The sequence below is a fragment of the Cornus florida genome, unplaced genomic scaffold (genome assembly GCF_030987335.1).
Source record: "Cornus florida cultivar Cherokee Brave unplaced genomic scaffold, ASM3098733v1 CherokeeBrave_3.0.0_Hap2_Chr06, whole genome shotgun sequence".
In the NCBI taxonomy this organism is placed as follows: domain Eukaryota; kingdom Viridiplantae; phylum Streptophyta; class Magnoliopsida; order Cornales; family Cornaceae; genus Cornus; species Cornus florida.
This window is the reverse complement of record NW_026775576.1, coordinates 105,825,068-105,839,610: the sequence shown is the minus strand read 5'-3', so window position 1 is coordinate 105,839,610 and position 14,543 is coordinate 105,825,068. Positions and strand designations below refer to the sequence as shown.

Sequence of the window (14,543 nt, the reverse complement as noted above, 5' to 3'; positions counted from 1 at the left end):
CTAATTTTCATACCATTTTTATATTATTAATTTTTTTTATTTTTTGTTAATGAAATTTGATTAGGTTTCTTTTTAGGGTTTGATTAGTTTTGTTTTGTATTTTTTTTTTTTTTTTTTTTGTAATAAAAGAGGTACGGTAATAATATAAGAAATAAAAGGGTTATAGAATCTTTTACTTTAATAAATCCTTTTTTTATTAAATTAGATAAATATATGAAAGATACTTCACATTTTTAAAGGTCAAAGTGATCTGTTATTGTGTAATTTAACCCAAGATCTATTATTGTGTAATTTAACCCAATCTCAGGAGGGTCAATATAATTTACCTTTTATTTTATAATAATTACTTGTTATATGCAATTATATAACCCCAAATGTATGGTAGTAAGCCCAGTGTAAATTGGGATGTACTCTTAAGGATTGAAAGATGTATTAACTGATTCACTGACTCGTCCTGAAGAAACTCCCTTATTAACATTACTCGAAGGAACATCTGAAGCCCTACAAGGCTACAAGCTTGTTTAGGCAGGCGTATTTATTGGACCAACTCCAATGAACAATTATAAAATGAATATGTTAGATGCAACACCAAACTCCAATTTGTGTATACAGTATAAATCTATCATCCAATCAACTCCAATCAAGTCCGCAATCTCAACTTAAGATTTACACACATTTACAACGACAGTGACAACAATGTAGACATGGGGCATTGAAAATACATATTTACCACGCCACCGCACATTATACTGGGGAATCAAACTATAATCAAAGAACTAAGTTAATAGTTCAGATATATGCCACTCTCATATCTAGAAATGCAACTGACTGTTAAAACCATACTCAGGTTAAATTCTGCGTCGAAAATGAAATCAGCCAAGACACCGAAGGACCATCTAAAATACTCTTAAATTTCACTGCGATACACCCTCCATGGGGCTGTGCTGGATAAATGCACATTGGGTACACTGTGTAAGGCCATACAAGATACAGTTCCCAGGGTAAGAATCAAATGCTGGCTCGGAAATTAAATAGAGCTATCAACTTAAAAAATAAAAATAAAAATAATACGTAATAGACAAATAGGAACCCCCACCACGGTCCTGACAATTTATAATCAATTTCTCCAAATCCCACATTGCTATTTTGCTTTCTAATATAAATTTGATTGCAGTGAAACAGAGATATAGAGGATAAAGGATTTGTATCCAAGGAAAATTACAATCAAAACCTAGAAAAACCAAAAATTTGAGAACTGCAGGCCAGTAGGCCACACCTGATTTGCGAGAAATTTCTCTCACGAGTACAGATGGGGGCTAAAAATTTGCTCTGCAAATATTACCGGATATATATATATATATATAAAAGATCGAAAAAAGGTATCAAATAAAACATAATCATAAATTTTCTATTGAGATAAAGGTAGCATAATACAGAGCAGATCATAGCAACAATGAAAAAAAAAAAGAAAAAAAAGAAAAAAAGAAAAAGAAAAAGAAAAATGAGCATGATCTACCATTCTTACAATAACTCATCTTCATTTTGCTCTCTCTACTTCTATATCATGGGTTCAACTTCTTCGGACCTGTAGGCAATATATATTGGTCATGATTGATCAAGGAGAGTCACATTTATTCAAACACAATAACACGAAAAATCAGTCAGTCTTGGCTTGAAGACTCAACTATAATAGCTTATGCAAGTAACCATTCGAAATTCCAATAATGAAAGATGTATCAATCATATATTCTACCATTACAGAACACAGCAAAAACGTTTGAACTTGCATGACTACATACTCACGCTTTGTTTCCTTTTTAAAGTGAAACGACGAGATTTTTTTAGCATATAAGTTCATGTCATTATGTTTTTGCTTTATAAATTAATGCAGTACAAATAACTGCAATACATTGAGATGATGTGGGTGCTCCCGAGACCTTTATTACATAGTCTGTGATCATTTGAAGGGGATGAGGAGATGCACTATTAGTCTATTAACCAGAAATAGTTGAGTGGCAAGGTGAAACCTTCCCATGAAACTTTCTTGGACTTTTTTGAGAACTCATTTATTGTCCAAGAAACAGAAACAGGTCGTTGTATAGCAGCGTGCATATAAGTTGCACCACCTCTGGTATCTTTAATTACAATATTTTACTTTGTGAATACACTAAGTTTCGACAAACAGTATTTCTTAATAAAATAATTCTTGCACATGCATTTTATTTCATTCAATTTATATTCAAACTTAAGTACTGAAAAATACAGCTGATAAACAATCCTAGGCACAATTTAACATATGCTTCTGATGTTTAACATTTTACTTAAGAAAAATGGAACCTAGTGTGGCGACTAGACAAGCACCGGTACAGAACCTTGCCAAAAATCGTATGGTTAGAATAGAATCACTGACAGTGAAAATATTAGAGTCGTTAAACATTATAATTGGAAGCAGAGTTAATATTGCATGTCTCTAAAAAACTAAATGGGTAAATAGAGAAAGTTAGGAATAATGAAAATAGATTTTGTTCACAGAAATAAAGTAGGACTAGTTTATAAGATTTTTAAAAAAGTTTTAGTTGTTAACAATAATATTTAGACTTGTATTCGGATAGTTTATATAATTAGTGCTTATGCACTCTAGATAAGATTAGACAATTACATTTTAAAACAATTTTGAGAGCATAAAGAAGTATTAATTCGAGAAACAACCAAAATATAGAAATTCTTCACAGAAAACCACATTAATTGTCATGTAGGTAAAGATACAACGAGAGAGAGAGAGAGAGAGAGAGAATCACAATTAAATCTCAAAAAACAAATAAACAATAACTACTTTCCATTACTATAATAAATTTAATTGAAATTTCTTTTGTTTGATGTAATATTCCTTAATTTTGTTAACAAGATGTCAAATTTGACTGATCTTTTAGCTCTTCATAGTTACCTAATACAATCCCTGCTTCTTGTTTGGCTCTAACAGCCAGGACTTGAACTAATAAACAAGATATGCACATTATCACTGCAGACAAATTCAACACATAGGGCAAAGTGAGAATAACACCCCCTAATGTTTATATTATGGGCAAATAAAACCCCATATCTTTTATGTTGGGTATATAAGTCCGTTAAGTTTGAAAAAATGAGCAAAGAAGGGCTTGAAGTCACTGTTTTGTTAAAAAATTAGTCATGTGTATTGCACATGACATTTTTAAGGTATAAAATTCCGAAAATACCCTTATCTCTTCCAATAATACCTTTATATATATATATATGTGTGTGAAATTATAAACCCTAATTTAGCATAACAATCCATAACGTGGAAGTGGTGGAAGTCCCGGCCTAGTTCAATTCTAAGGGTTTCTTCCTTCCTCCTACATTCGGCATGGCTAAGCATCAAGTATCTAATGCTTCTATTGCAAAGGAAACAAAACTTTTGAAGGCGACCCGGAGAAGCTACAGTCTGACGACCTGGTGAGTCACCGTAAGAGGTATAGCGACCGCAGCGACCTTGGGCCGCGATGTGGAGGAATTGGGCCGCTGCTAGCTACCCAACACAACTGGAGGGGGACGGCGACTTGGGTCGCCATCCATGGTGTTCACCAGGTCGCGCTCCGGCAACCTGGTTGATTGCAGAAGAAGGGCAGCCACCTTGGGTCGCCACTGATGAGGAACATGCAGCGGCCTGGCCGCTGCAAGGTCCAGCGACCACACCTGAATGAGAGGAAGCCGGCAGTGACCTGGTTTGGTCGCCGCCGGCGGCAACTGTCTTCATCGCCGGCAGCATGCTTGCTGTCGGCAGTGATGATGAAGAAGAAGAAGGGAAAGAAAAAAGAGGGTCACTTTAGTCATTTCACATTTAATTATCTTTTATTCAGTTATAGAGGAACACTTTAGTCTTTTCAGCATTCAGTCCTTGTCTGCTCCAAAATTGAATGTTAAGGATTTTTTTGAAGGTACAGGGAGTTATACACTCTATATGCATTCCATAGGAGTGTTTTTTTATCATGACCCATTCAACAAATAAGCGCATCTGCAGATCAACCAAACTATAACAGTGTAACCCAAAAAGCAAAATGCAATGGGAACTATATATAATTATAACTATAATAATAGTAGTAGTAGTAGCAGCAGCAGCAGTAGTAACGTAGTCACCTACCCAGTACCGTTAGCGTCTAGTTCTAGGCTTGCAGCGAAATTCAGCTAAAAGTGCTATATGATCAGACGACCACTCTGGAGAAGGAAGCGCTGTATCTTTCCTCAAGCTATCCTCATCCAAGAGCTCCAACAACGATTCAACAGTTAAAGAGTCCGCTGAAACAAAAGAAAAAAAAAAAATTTCTAAAACTCATATTTCCCTGTGGGGCATATATAACCTAGCACTTAAATTCTACTAGCACTCATGATTTAGTGAAAACATGGGCAGGAAAGACGAGGATGAAGATAGAAATAACAAACTGCAACAAGTAAAAAAAATATATATATATATATATATACAAGAAAATGGAACATATAAAACGAAATGTCACAAGAGGTGTACCTGAATAAAATATGTAATCAAGAGTACCAATAAAATCTCTGGTGCAATTTGTAAATAAGGGTTCATTTGTAGTAGGGTCCATTCTTCTTCTCTGTTGTTCAAAACCGAGACCAACCCCCATTCTTGCAAAGGATGAGTAGGCGCTCACCTGTTAAAAAAAAAAAAAAAAAAGTGCCACAATTAGTAATAAACTAGAAGCTAATACATATACTCACACAACTTTCCTTCTCCATGGGAAAAAATTTACTAGAAAGGGTAAACAGATACATCCATAAAGCAAGCTCTTAAAGGAGTGCGTCATCAGAAGATATGTTACCAATGGCAGCTGATGTGTTAGTTTGCTGGCAGGGCGCAAGATTCCAATAGGGTCTACGGCTAAATCAGGATGCATTGGATCAATTTTTCCCATTGCAAGAAGTGCATGAGGAGAACTGCAATAAAGTTCAACAATACCTTCATATAATCAATAAGCCACAAACTAATTTACAGTAACCATATAATTGTATAAGAACAGAAGACGGACCTTCCAGGAACAGCATTAAAATCCCCACAAACCAACATGGGAATGTCTGCACTGGCAGCTATCTTTTCTAATCCTTTTAAGAGTGTGTGTACCTTTTAAGAGAGACAAGCACCATGGAATATTTTAAACAAATGAGGCAAATAAATGGCAACATATTAAGACAATAAAATGGGCCTTGGATGAAAACCTGCCAGAGCTTGACATCCTTTAGATCTTGGACATTTACATGTGTATTTGCCTGTATGTCACAACCATCAGCAAAAATGGTCATTTAATGCTCCAAACAATACCAATGAAAAGAAAAAGGCAGAATGATGAAATGCCAAAATCTGGCTACTGCTGACAGGTTGTTATTTTACATGCCGGAGAACGTGTGAAGCCATGAAAAGTAAGATGCAAGAGGTAGCTGTAGCTCCAAAAACTTGATTTCTGAGAGTTACGATTCATTCAATCTACCAAAACCGCCCATCCACGAGGTCTGGTCCTTGCACAACAGACTAGGTTACTTACATGCTAACCTTGCTAGTCTACCAAGTCATTAATTAATACTGGCCAGGTGTTTACTCTCTTCTCTTAAATTAAAGTTTAAAATAAAAAATTAAAATAAAAAACTCCATTGCAGTGGTGGACCAAACCATTTGACCCAATACCCAACAATAAGACGGGCTTGATCGTCAATGATACTACTGGTCCACAAGACCTGGCCTGCATTTCTAATTTTCTACCATCCTCAGTTGCAGCTGGTTCCAGCTTCAAATTCAATCCCACCAGTATAATTATGCAAAATTACTTTATAAAATTCCCGCATAAACGTTTTCATTGATAAAGAATGCACAAATGATGCTACTTTATGTTTTCATCGATTAATTACTTAGTTTTCTTTTCCGATAAGGCTGCAGATATGGTACTTAGGCACAATATTATACTGCACCAGCATGAGCCATAATGCATCTTTAAAGTGATAGTCTGGCCTAAGATGGCCATCCATTGTCCTTGGTCAAGCTACTTGTTCTAAGAAAAAAAGCAGCTTCACTAAGCAACATGTGTTGCACAATTCCAGTGACATGACACATTGTCGAATAGAAATAATAGTTGGAGCGGTAGTAGCAGTACTGAAATATTAACAACAAAAGCAAAAACTTAATTAAGTCTTACAACACAAACAAGCTGGCGTTTCCCAGGATTATCGACCCCCTGGTTACTAAATTTTGCTTCTAGAACCACTATCAGTGCAACGTTATCCTACAAAAAATAAATAAATGAACTTTATAAGCACAGAAAGCAAACATGCAACAAATCACCATAGGGGTTTTGTCCCAAAAAAAATAATAAAAGAAAATAAAACATAGATGCAACTAAACTACCTTAACCAGTCGACCTAGAGCAGTTTTTTTCTGAGCACTAGGAACCAAAGCATCAGTCAGAGATTGTGCAGCTTTATTAAATTCAACCTGGACGCAAGCATATATTAGATCCAAATGTACAAAATTTTATAGAAAACATAAATTTATAGCAAGAACACCCTCAAACCTCATATTTTTTCACATGTGAAAATCTGTCTCTGCGAAAAAATGTTGCACAACCATCAATTGTACGAATACTTCCACTGAAAACCTGCACACAACGACGATAACTTGGCCTAATAAACATAAACAATTTTTAAGAGGCTACAACCGTGGGGCATGAGTTCATTGACCAACCTCTGCTGTTTTTCTTTTAAATAAAGCTTGATACCCATGCTTGTCCAACTCAGGGGCAAAAAATTCCTCAAAGTGATCACTTTGAACCTGCAAAGAAAAAGATATAACCATCATTAGTCAACGTCTAAAAGCATGTTCAACCTTACAAAACAATATAATTATATATACATGCAGTAATCTCCATATAATTGGTAAATCTTTAATTACTATCACTATTATTCTAAGGTAGTAAAATCAGATGATGCCAGTAATATTTTGGTTGTAAGCTAGATCTGAGGAAACACGCCACTCCACTGTGAGTATGTCTAAAAGTATGATTACAGAAAAACATTAAAATGAACACAGAAAGTAGGACAGCAGAGGTCAACAGATCATAATTAAAAGGTATTACTAAATCAGCATCTTGTGTCTCCTGCAGATATAGTGATTTCCAGTTTTCTGCTAGGATTTAGTTTCTATCTTACAGCTAAATGCCCAGTCCAATGGCCTTTGTGCCCCCTTGCTGATATTTTACCGTGATCAGCTTCTAACTTAAAGGGCAAGCAGTTGGGGTTTCAGCCAAATAAGCAGTTATTTGCTGCAACAGTTTCTAATGGAAAGAACAGTAGAATTCAGATAAATGAATAAAGGGCCGTAGTCTCCATTCAGAAAGATATCTTGGACTCTGTTACATATATATTGACGCCTCTTCCCCATATTCCTTACTCTCAAGCAGATAGAAAGCTTAAAAAAAATGGAACATGTCAAGAGTCAATTTTGTGTCATATTTTAATTCAGGTGTTTATCCTTGTGTGCTCAACTCTCTCTTTTGGTTGGCACAATTACTTTTGCTTTCGATCTGTGTTTGCTGCTTGTCTTTCCCAGCAATTGGGTTTTGCCTTTTACCCATCTGCTCTGCAGGTTTGGGAGATTTTCTCTCTTTTTTCTGAGTTTTGTTGTTTCATTTAGGTTTTGGATGTTTCTGTTTAGTCTGGTTTTCATATAATTGAGCGTTCTTGTACATGGGGGAGGAATAGGATGTCACTCTTTATATCTATACATATCATTTATAGTTCTATAAAATTATCTTACTAACCACAAACATTTTTGGAGGCATTTTCAATAACATTTCTAGTTCTCCAAAGAAGCCATTATCACAAAGTAAGAAGCTTAATTATTGGCTTTAACAAAAGAGAGTAGCTTGACAACTAAACACCCTGAAGACAGTATGTTGATGAACATTTTCATTGATCCCATTTGCAGAAAAACAAGCTCTCGGCATCCAGGCCATCAGTTAATCCAACGAAGTACAAGTAAATAGTTGGAATGAGGATTTTTAAATATAATAATTGCTTTGGTCCTTAAGCATGGCTATCTAACCAAAAGTTACTTTACATATTTAAATTTCAAGGAATCAGTTTGCAAAAATAAGCAAACAGTTAAATGTTCCATTTCCTCAGCTTCCAGCTTTCCAACAAGAATGTCATATTCCAAAGTTACAGAAGATAGACATTTACCAGAGTCAATTTCCAAAACTTAAGTAAAATACAGATTATAGAATCATTTTCAATACTTATCAAACAATAGCTCTTAATTGTGCTTACATACCTCTTGAAGACAAACAATATCTGCACCATAGCCAACAATTTCTCGTAACAAATTCTGCCTGCGGTAAGGCCAAGAAAGAGCCCAAGGGGGGCAATAACTGTATAATTCACTGGTGGCGTAGACATCAGCTAAAACGTTGTATGAAAGCACGGTAAATGTTCCTGCAGTGGAAATACGGCCATCTGAATCAATATGCCCCATGACATCAATTCCACTAACTGATATCAAGCGGCGTGGACTAGGAGATGGAGCCGGAATGACACGAGACGTTAATATCGTATTGGCATGTCCTACAAGTAGTTTTGTTTCTGAATCGACCACAACACACTCAAATTTTAGGACATGGCCAACATCATCGACAGTTGGTGTATATCTTTTAGTGTTTCCAACTTCAAACCAAGTTTCACCACCACTCCTTTGTGTAACCCCCGCAGGATATAAAGGTGCTGCACCATTTGCCAAGTTAGGGTTTGACAGTGAACCAGATAAGTTTGTGTTCACCACCCCAGATCCCGTGCTATTGAAGCGCCCATATAACTCTTCGTCCTCAGCTCCATTTTCACTTACAGCACTAGCAGCACGCTCATGCAGAACCCGATGATGCTGCCATGCATCCGAAAAACATTTAGGAGAGCAGTGATAACTTTTAGTAACAGGTATTTTGGCTTTAACACATCCTAGGCACTGCAATGTGGCTTGCTCAGATGGATGTACACTACATATAGCTACTTTCCGATCACTTTGTATGCGATACCTGCAAACAAAACCAAGAGTACACAAATACGCATCAGGTTATGTACTAAAGACCAAACTCATTCTTTAAGACATCAAGCAACCAAAAAACAGAGGACATATAATCAGAAAGACAAATAAAAAAAATTAATCAGATGAAGAAAATTAGAATAAAAACAACTCACGACTCCAGTATCAGATCAAATTATACATCACAACAGTCTCATATTGAAGGCTAAATTTATTTCCTGACAAGAGATATGGAAATCCAGCACATAGCTATAACCTTTAGGATGAAATGGAGGGCACAAGATTTAAAACTACATCGAACCGAGCACAAGAGATTGTCATGTGACATAACCAGATGTTCTTTCCCAGGTGTTAGCTAACACGAAACTGAAACGAGTATGCTTGCAATGCCTACAGTTTAAGCAAATTTGTCTACGGATATCAAAAATGTCAACTGAAACATTCATTTTTCAGCATCATCTCTATAATGATTAACGCAGTTTAGTCTATCATAGAAATAATTATTTCACATGGATCCCATCAGTTACCAAATTCTTTAAATAAAACCTCCTTATGACTTACTCTTGCCTAAGTGCGTGAAGTAGGCACTACTTACCTATTATCTTCTATGGAATATGATATTATCATATTTAACTACAGAAGTACAGAGTCCATATGTAGCCATTGGTGCTGGATGCAAAAGATTAATACAGCCTTTTTACAAGAATTGATCTCGATAGCAAAAGAGGTCAGACAATCATCAATTTGTGCAATATCAAGCCCTGGTCAATTGGCCACAGGATGCCATCCTTATTTCATTAGCAAATTTGACACAATTGATGCATATCTGAGGCAACCTACAGAAGGAGCCACCCTTAGTTTTATTTTATCAGGTATGAATATGCTTATACATTCTAGAGTCAAACTCATAGGCCAGCTATTGCAAATCAACCAACACTTTTAAGTCGCAAATTCTGTGTTCAAAGTTTAGCAAAACAGCAACACTGATCATGATGAAGTTTAAGATCTAACTGACAATGAGATTGGGAAAGTATTGTATAGGATAACTAGAAACTGAGGAGGTAGGACTAATGTCTTAAATTGATGGCTCTTCCTTCATATCTTGAACTTTATGCAAACAATATTGCTACTACATTCTTAAGTTTGAAAGGCTGTAACGGTTAACATGATTACGAGTCATGCCATAGAGAGCATCAAATCTGACACACACTCAAAACACAGAAATTTATTCATTTACTCAAAGAACGCAAGTTAAGAAATCGTGATACTTGAAAAGATGGCCAGGTGATATATTTATCAAGATTTAGTATTGTGTAACATAAATTAGTAATACCAGAGTTGGTAAAGGTAAACCCACAGCCATGATAAAGTATCCTGTTGATATATGTGCATATATTTATATATATATAACCCCAATATCATCAGTCAAAATTCATTGGGTATTAACCAAGTGGTCCACCTATTAATCTTGATAAATCAGAGGGATTTACGTTTACTTTTTTGAACTCCTATTACACTAAATTGTCTCACAAAGTACATGTCAAAATTACTTCTCAAAATTCTCTTGATTTTTTTAAGGTAGTTAATGAGACTCTTCAACTTCTTATTCAGTTTCCTAGATTCTTACTAAATTCATATAAAGTTCTGTACTCCAATCCAACTATATCAACAACTAACAAGCAAGACATCTTTCCTATGGCTCCGGGTGTAGATAGGATCAAATCTGCAGGGATCCTAAAAAGCAACGTACAGTTGCAAGATCTGTTTTCCATACTATAAACACTCAGAACAATTTCTAAAAACTGCAGACAAGAAGCATGGATACACGCACAGTCTTGGCGAATCTTAAATAAGTAGGATGCGGACACGTGAGGAGAGGACATTAAAAGATACATCTTTTATATAAAAATATCTATACTATAAATAATTATTTACCGACTGTAACATCAAATATACAACTTATTAATGATATAATAAAAATTGCCTCTGCCGCATATAGATATAATAATGGTTAATGACATGATATAAATCAGTATGCATTGTATTTGTATATGCATGTAAATGGGTATTATGTCTTATCCAAGGTTCATTAGTCAGATCTTAAGACAAGTCCAAGAAGTGCCAGTCGTGTCAAAATTAAAGAGTTCTATTTGTAGATCATTGACGTGTCAAAGATATGCAGCACGTATGCCTGGACTTGTCCAAGAAGTGTTTTTGTCTAATGCAAGCTGCAACACAAATGCAGCTCCTCCTTGCAAATGTCCATCTTATTAGAATGACAAAAATTAAATTTACACAAGTAGTTTCCAATACAATTGCATTTTCCTCATTAAGACTTCATTTTTTTCTTATATCAAACACTCCTCATAAATCATGTTGCCGCTGCAAAGCCTATTTAGAAATAATTGTAGTATAGCCTTCTTGGCAAGACAAAGAAGGGATAATCATCAATCCATGCACCATTTGCTGCTAGTTCGGTATTGGTATTTAACATACTTTTCCCCATCAGCAAGGTTTCGTACATTAATTGCTTCATTATCCAGAAAGACCCATAGAAATTGCCAGTTAATTTTATTGAGAAATCAGGGCCCATCATGAACCGTACCCATTGATATACTCCTTTGAACCTGTAAATGCCCTCCCGTCCACAAATCAAACACATCCGAAAGTACTAAAACTTGACACAAAGTGTAAGTAGGATCTTGTTGAAATTGATAACTTGGAAGTAATTGTATAATATATATACGGAAACATGAGAATGCTTTAATGTTTATATATATGCTTGTTTCTTAGCATCTTAAATTAACTACAGCTTTTCTTTGTCAATCATCCTAGGAGGAATGTCCAATATATTATAGAAGACCAGTTGAAAATAATTTCACTTTGTGCATTTGTGCTAATCCTTAAACTACACATGGGAAGAAAACATGAAATTTACAGTTTTAAAGTATCAAGAGAAAATGGCTGATAAGTTAAAAAATCTGACATCCTATTGTTGTTTACTAAACTGCAGTTTAATTAGTGGGCAAAATTCTCTGGCTTCGTCTTGCTGGTCTCTTTAAGCAGGAACTTGAATGTGATAGAAGTTATGCCAGCTTTTACATTCAAATGTAAACAAACTGTACATATTAATCAACCTGATTCTTGGAATATAGAATGTAATTGTACTGAACTGAGAAAGATGAATATAAATAATGGAAATCAAAGCTGTGGAAAGATAATAAATCGCAACCCAAAAAATAGGACTACATATTTATGAGTCTGTCAAACGTTGACTTTTATAGCAAGGCCAAATCATATAACGTTTGGTTTCTTTTGAATTTTCTCCGATACGTACCGCAAGGAAAAAGCTACAATGAGTGCACTCTAAATGATTTTATGCACCATAGCCATTAAATCATGAGGTTGACCTCATAACGTCTGACTAGGGCACGAACTCAGTGAGAGAGCCTTCATGCTAGACTGGAGGTCAACCTCTCGATGTAATGGATATGAGGCACGAACTCAATGAGTGCACGCTCATGATAGATTGGCTCTTGCCATAAAGGTGCGGAACTGCGGATACAATGCATCTAAGCCTGTAAGTCACAACCTCTTTTTCCAATGAAAAGATCATTATGAAAACAAGGATGCTTCTTTTTTGAGGTCAAACCCTTTTGACAGGAACAATTCCATATCTAGCACAACAACCAGAGTGCCAACTCAATGTAACACCAAATTTCAGTGTCTTTAAGTTGTCATTAATGATGTTTAGATCCTAGCACGTTTGCACAATATTATTTCTGCGTATAAATCATAATTTGGGAAAGAAAGCAGAGGGTGAAAACCGTGAAATGCAACCCAGAAATTGATTAATTTTTGGTGGTTAAAAATATATATTAATGCAGGAGGGAAAGAAGGTAGAAATTGAGATGAAAAGCAAATCACATACTGAATGCACAAGGGGGTTTTGATGATAACAAGGAACAGAGCCATGTGACACTCTCAACCACCATACAGCAATTCACATCCACTGTGTGCATGTGTTTGGGCGTGAGAGAGTATACACACAGACACTTGCAATCAGACATCTAGGATTCCATTGTGCACCAAATCCATAATTGAATCTTGTAATTTTCTTAAATTACACGTGAGGACAATTGGAGTTTCCTTTTCAAATTTAATCCTGCCCTTTTCACTTTCCTCAAATCTGATTTGATTATACTTTAGCCAAGTTCAAGGCCTTCACCCTCTCATGTTTGCCATATTTCTATGATATGACGCCCTTGACTAGTCATCCAAGCAGTAAACCAAACCTTCCAATAAAAACCCCATCTTTTAAACTACCAAGTTTCCTCATTTTTTATTGTAGCTTTTACCTGCATTAAATTTTTAAACAAATCCCTACAACTCAATTAAGAAATAAAATGTCTTGTCCACGCACATTCAAGAGCATCAACCATGGATCATCAAAAATTAAAATCTTTACTAAAATCTCAAGTTGCATATCATTCCAAACATCCAAAGGAATAAAAAAAAAAACTTGCAAATTTGATAAATTACAAAAAATAAATAAATAAATAAATAAAATAAAAAAATAAAAATAAAAAATATCAAGGAAAAACACAATCAAAAGAGAAAAGAAAAGATGTGACTAGCATCAGTGGAAGTAACATTACTGACCACTTGAATCTCAAGAAGTGACCATCCAGTGGGGCAGATTCAGGAACATCCTCGGTAGAAATGGACTTATCGGGTCGCCGTAAGAGCACGTACGGCGTGAGCTCGCAGCCTACAATCGGAATGTCGGACGGAAGATGCACTCGCAGCACGCTCAGCATACTTCCCACTCTCTCACTACTTCCCACTCTACACAACTCTCGAACCCTAACCCTAGAAATGATCCGAGTCTTATATATTTAATTACACCTATATTGAGCAACAGACGTTGGCGGACACTTGGCGGATCCGCCATAGCCTGCCCTGGACACACGCCAGCCTTGCCCAATCTCGCAAAGAAAAAGAAAAAAAAAAAAAAAACCGAATAAATTCAAAATTCAAGAAATGCCTGAAATGGAAACGAAAGGTCTAGAGACAGAGAAAGAGCAGAAACGTCTAGGGAGAGAAAATGGACGGATTCAAATGCCAAATAGAGTAATTGCAGACCGGAAAGCAAAGAGAAAGAGACAAATTGATGTAAGAAAGAGAGTTCGAACAACAGGGGAAGAGTCGATCGATTGGTGTTAGGGTTTTACAAACAGGAACTTGAGTTGTTCGTATTGCATTGTTCGGTTGCTCTCGACAAGAAAGCAAATAATATAATTTATATATATATATATATATATATATATATATATAAGTGTGCCTTTGTATTAAGCACGCATTATCGGCCACGGAACAACGAATTTAAGTCTTAAAAAAAATGTTAAATTCATACTAGCAAACGAAGGACATG

General features: G+C 35.6%; 1 protein-coding gene across 1 annotated transcript; it reads right to left on the bottom strand.

Annotated features, from left to right (window-relative positions):
* Positions 1–1,382: 1,382 nt before the first annotated feature.
* LOC132313678 (carbon catabolite repressor protein 4 homolog 2-like) lies at positions 1,383–14,405 on the bottom strand. Its single transcript, XM_059812570.1, has 12 exons — positions 13,772–14,405; positions 8,348–9,101; positions 6,761–6,847; positions 6,591–6,674; positions 6,425–6,511; positions 6,216–6,302; positions 5,248–5,298; positions 5,061–5,152; positions 4,854–4,968; positions 4,538–4,685; positions 4,157–4,311; positions 1,383–1,585 (listed from the first exon to the last, which is right to left on the bottom strand). Exons 1-11 carry the CDS (start codon positions 13,927–13,929, stop codon positions 4,166–4,168), a joined length of 1,809 nt encoding a protein of 602 aa, XP_059668553.1. The 5' UTR covers positions 13,930–14,405; the 3' UTR covers positions 1,383–1,585; positions 4,157–4,165.
* Between the last annotated feature and the right edge of the window lie 138 nt (positions 14,406–14,543).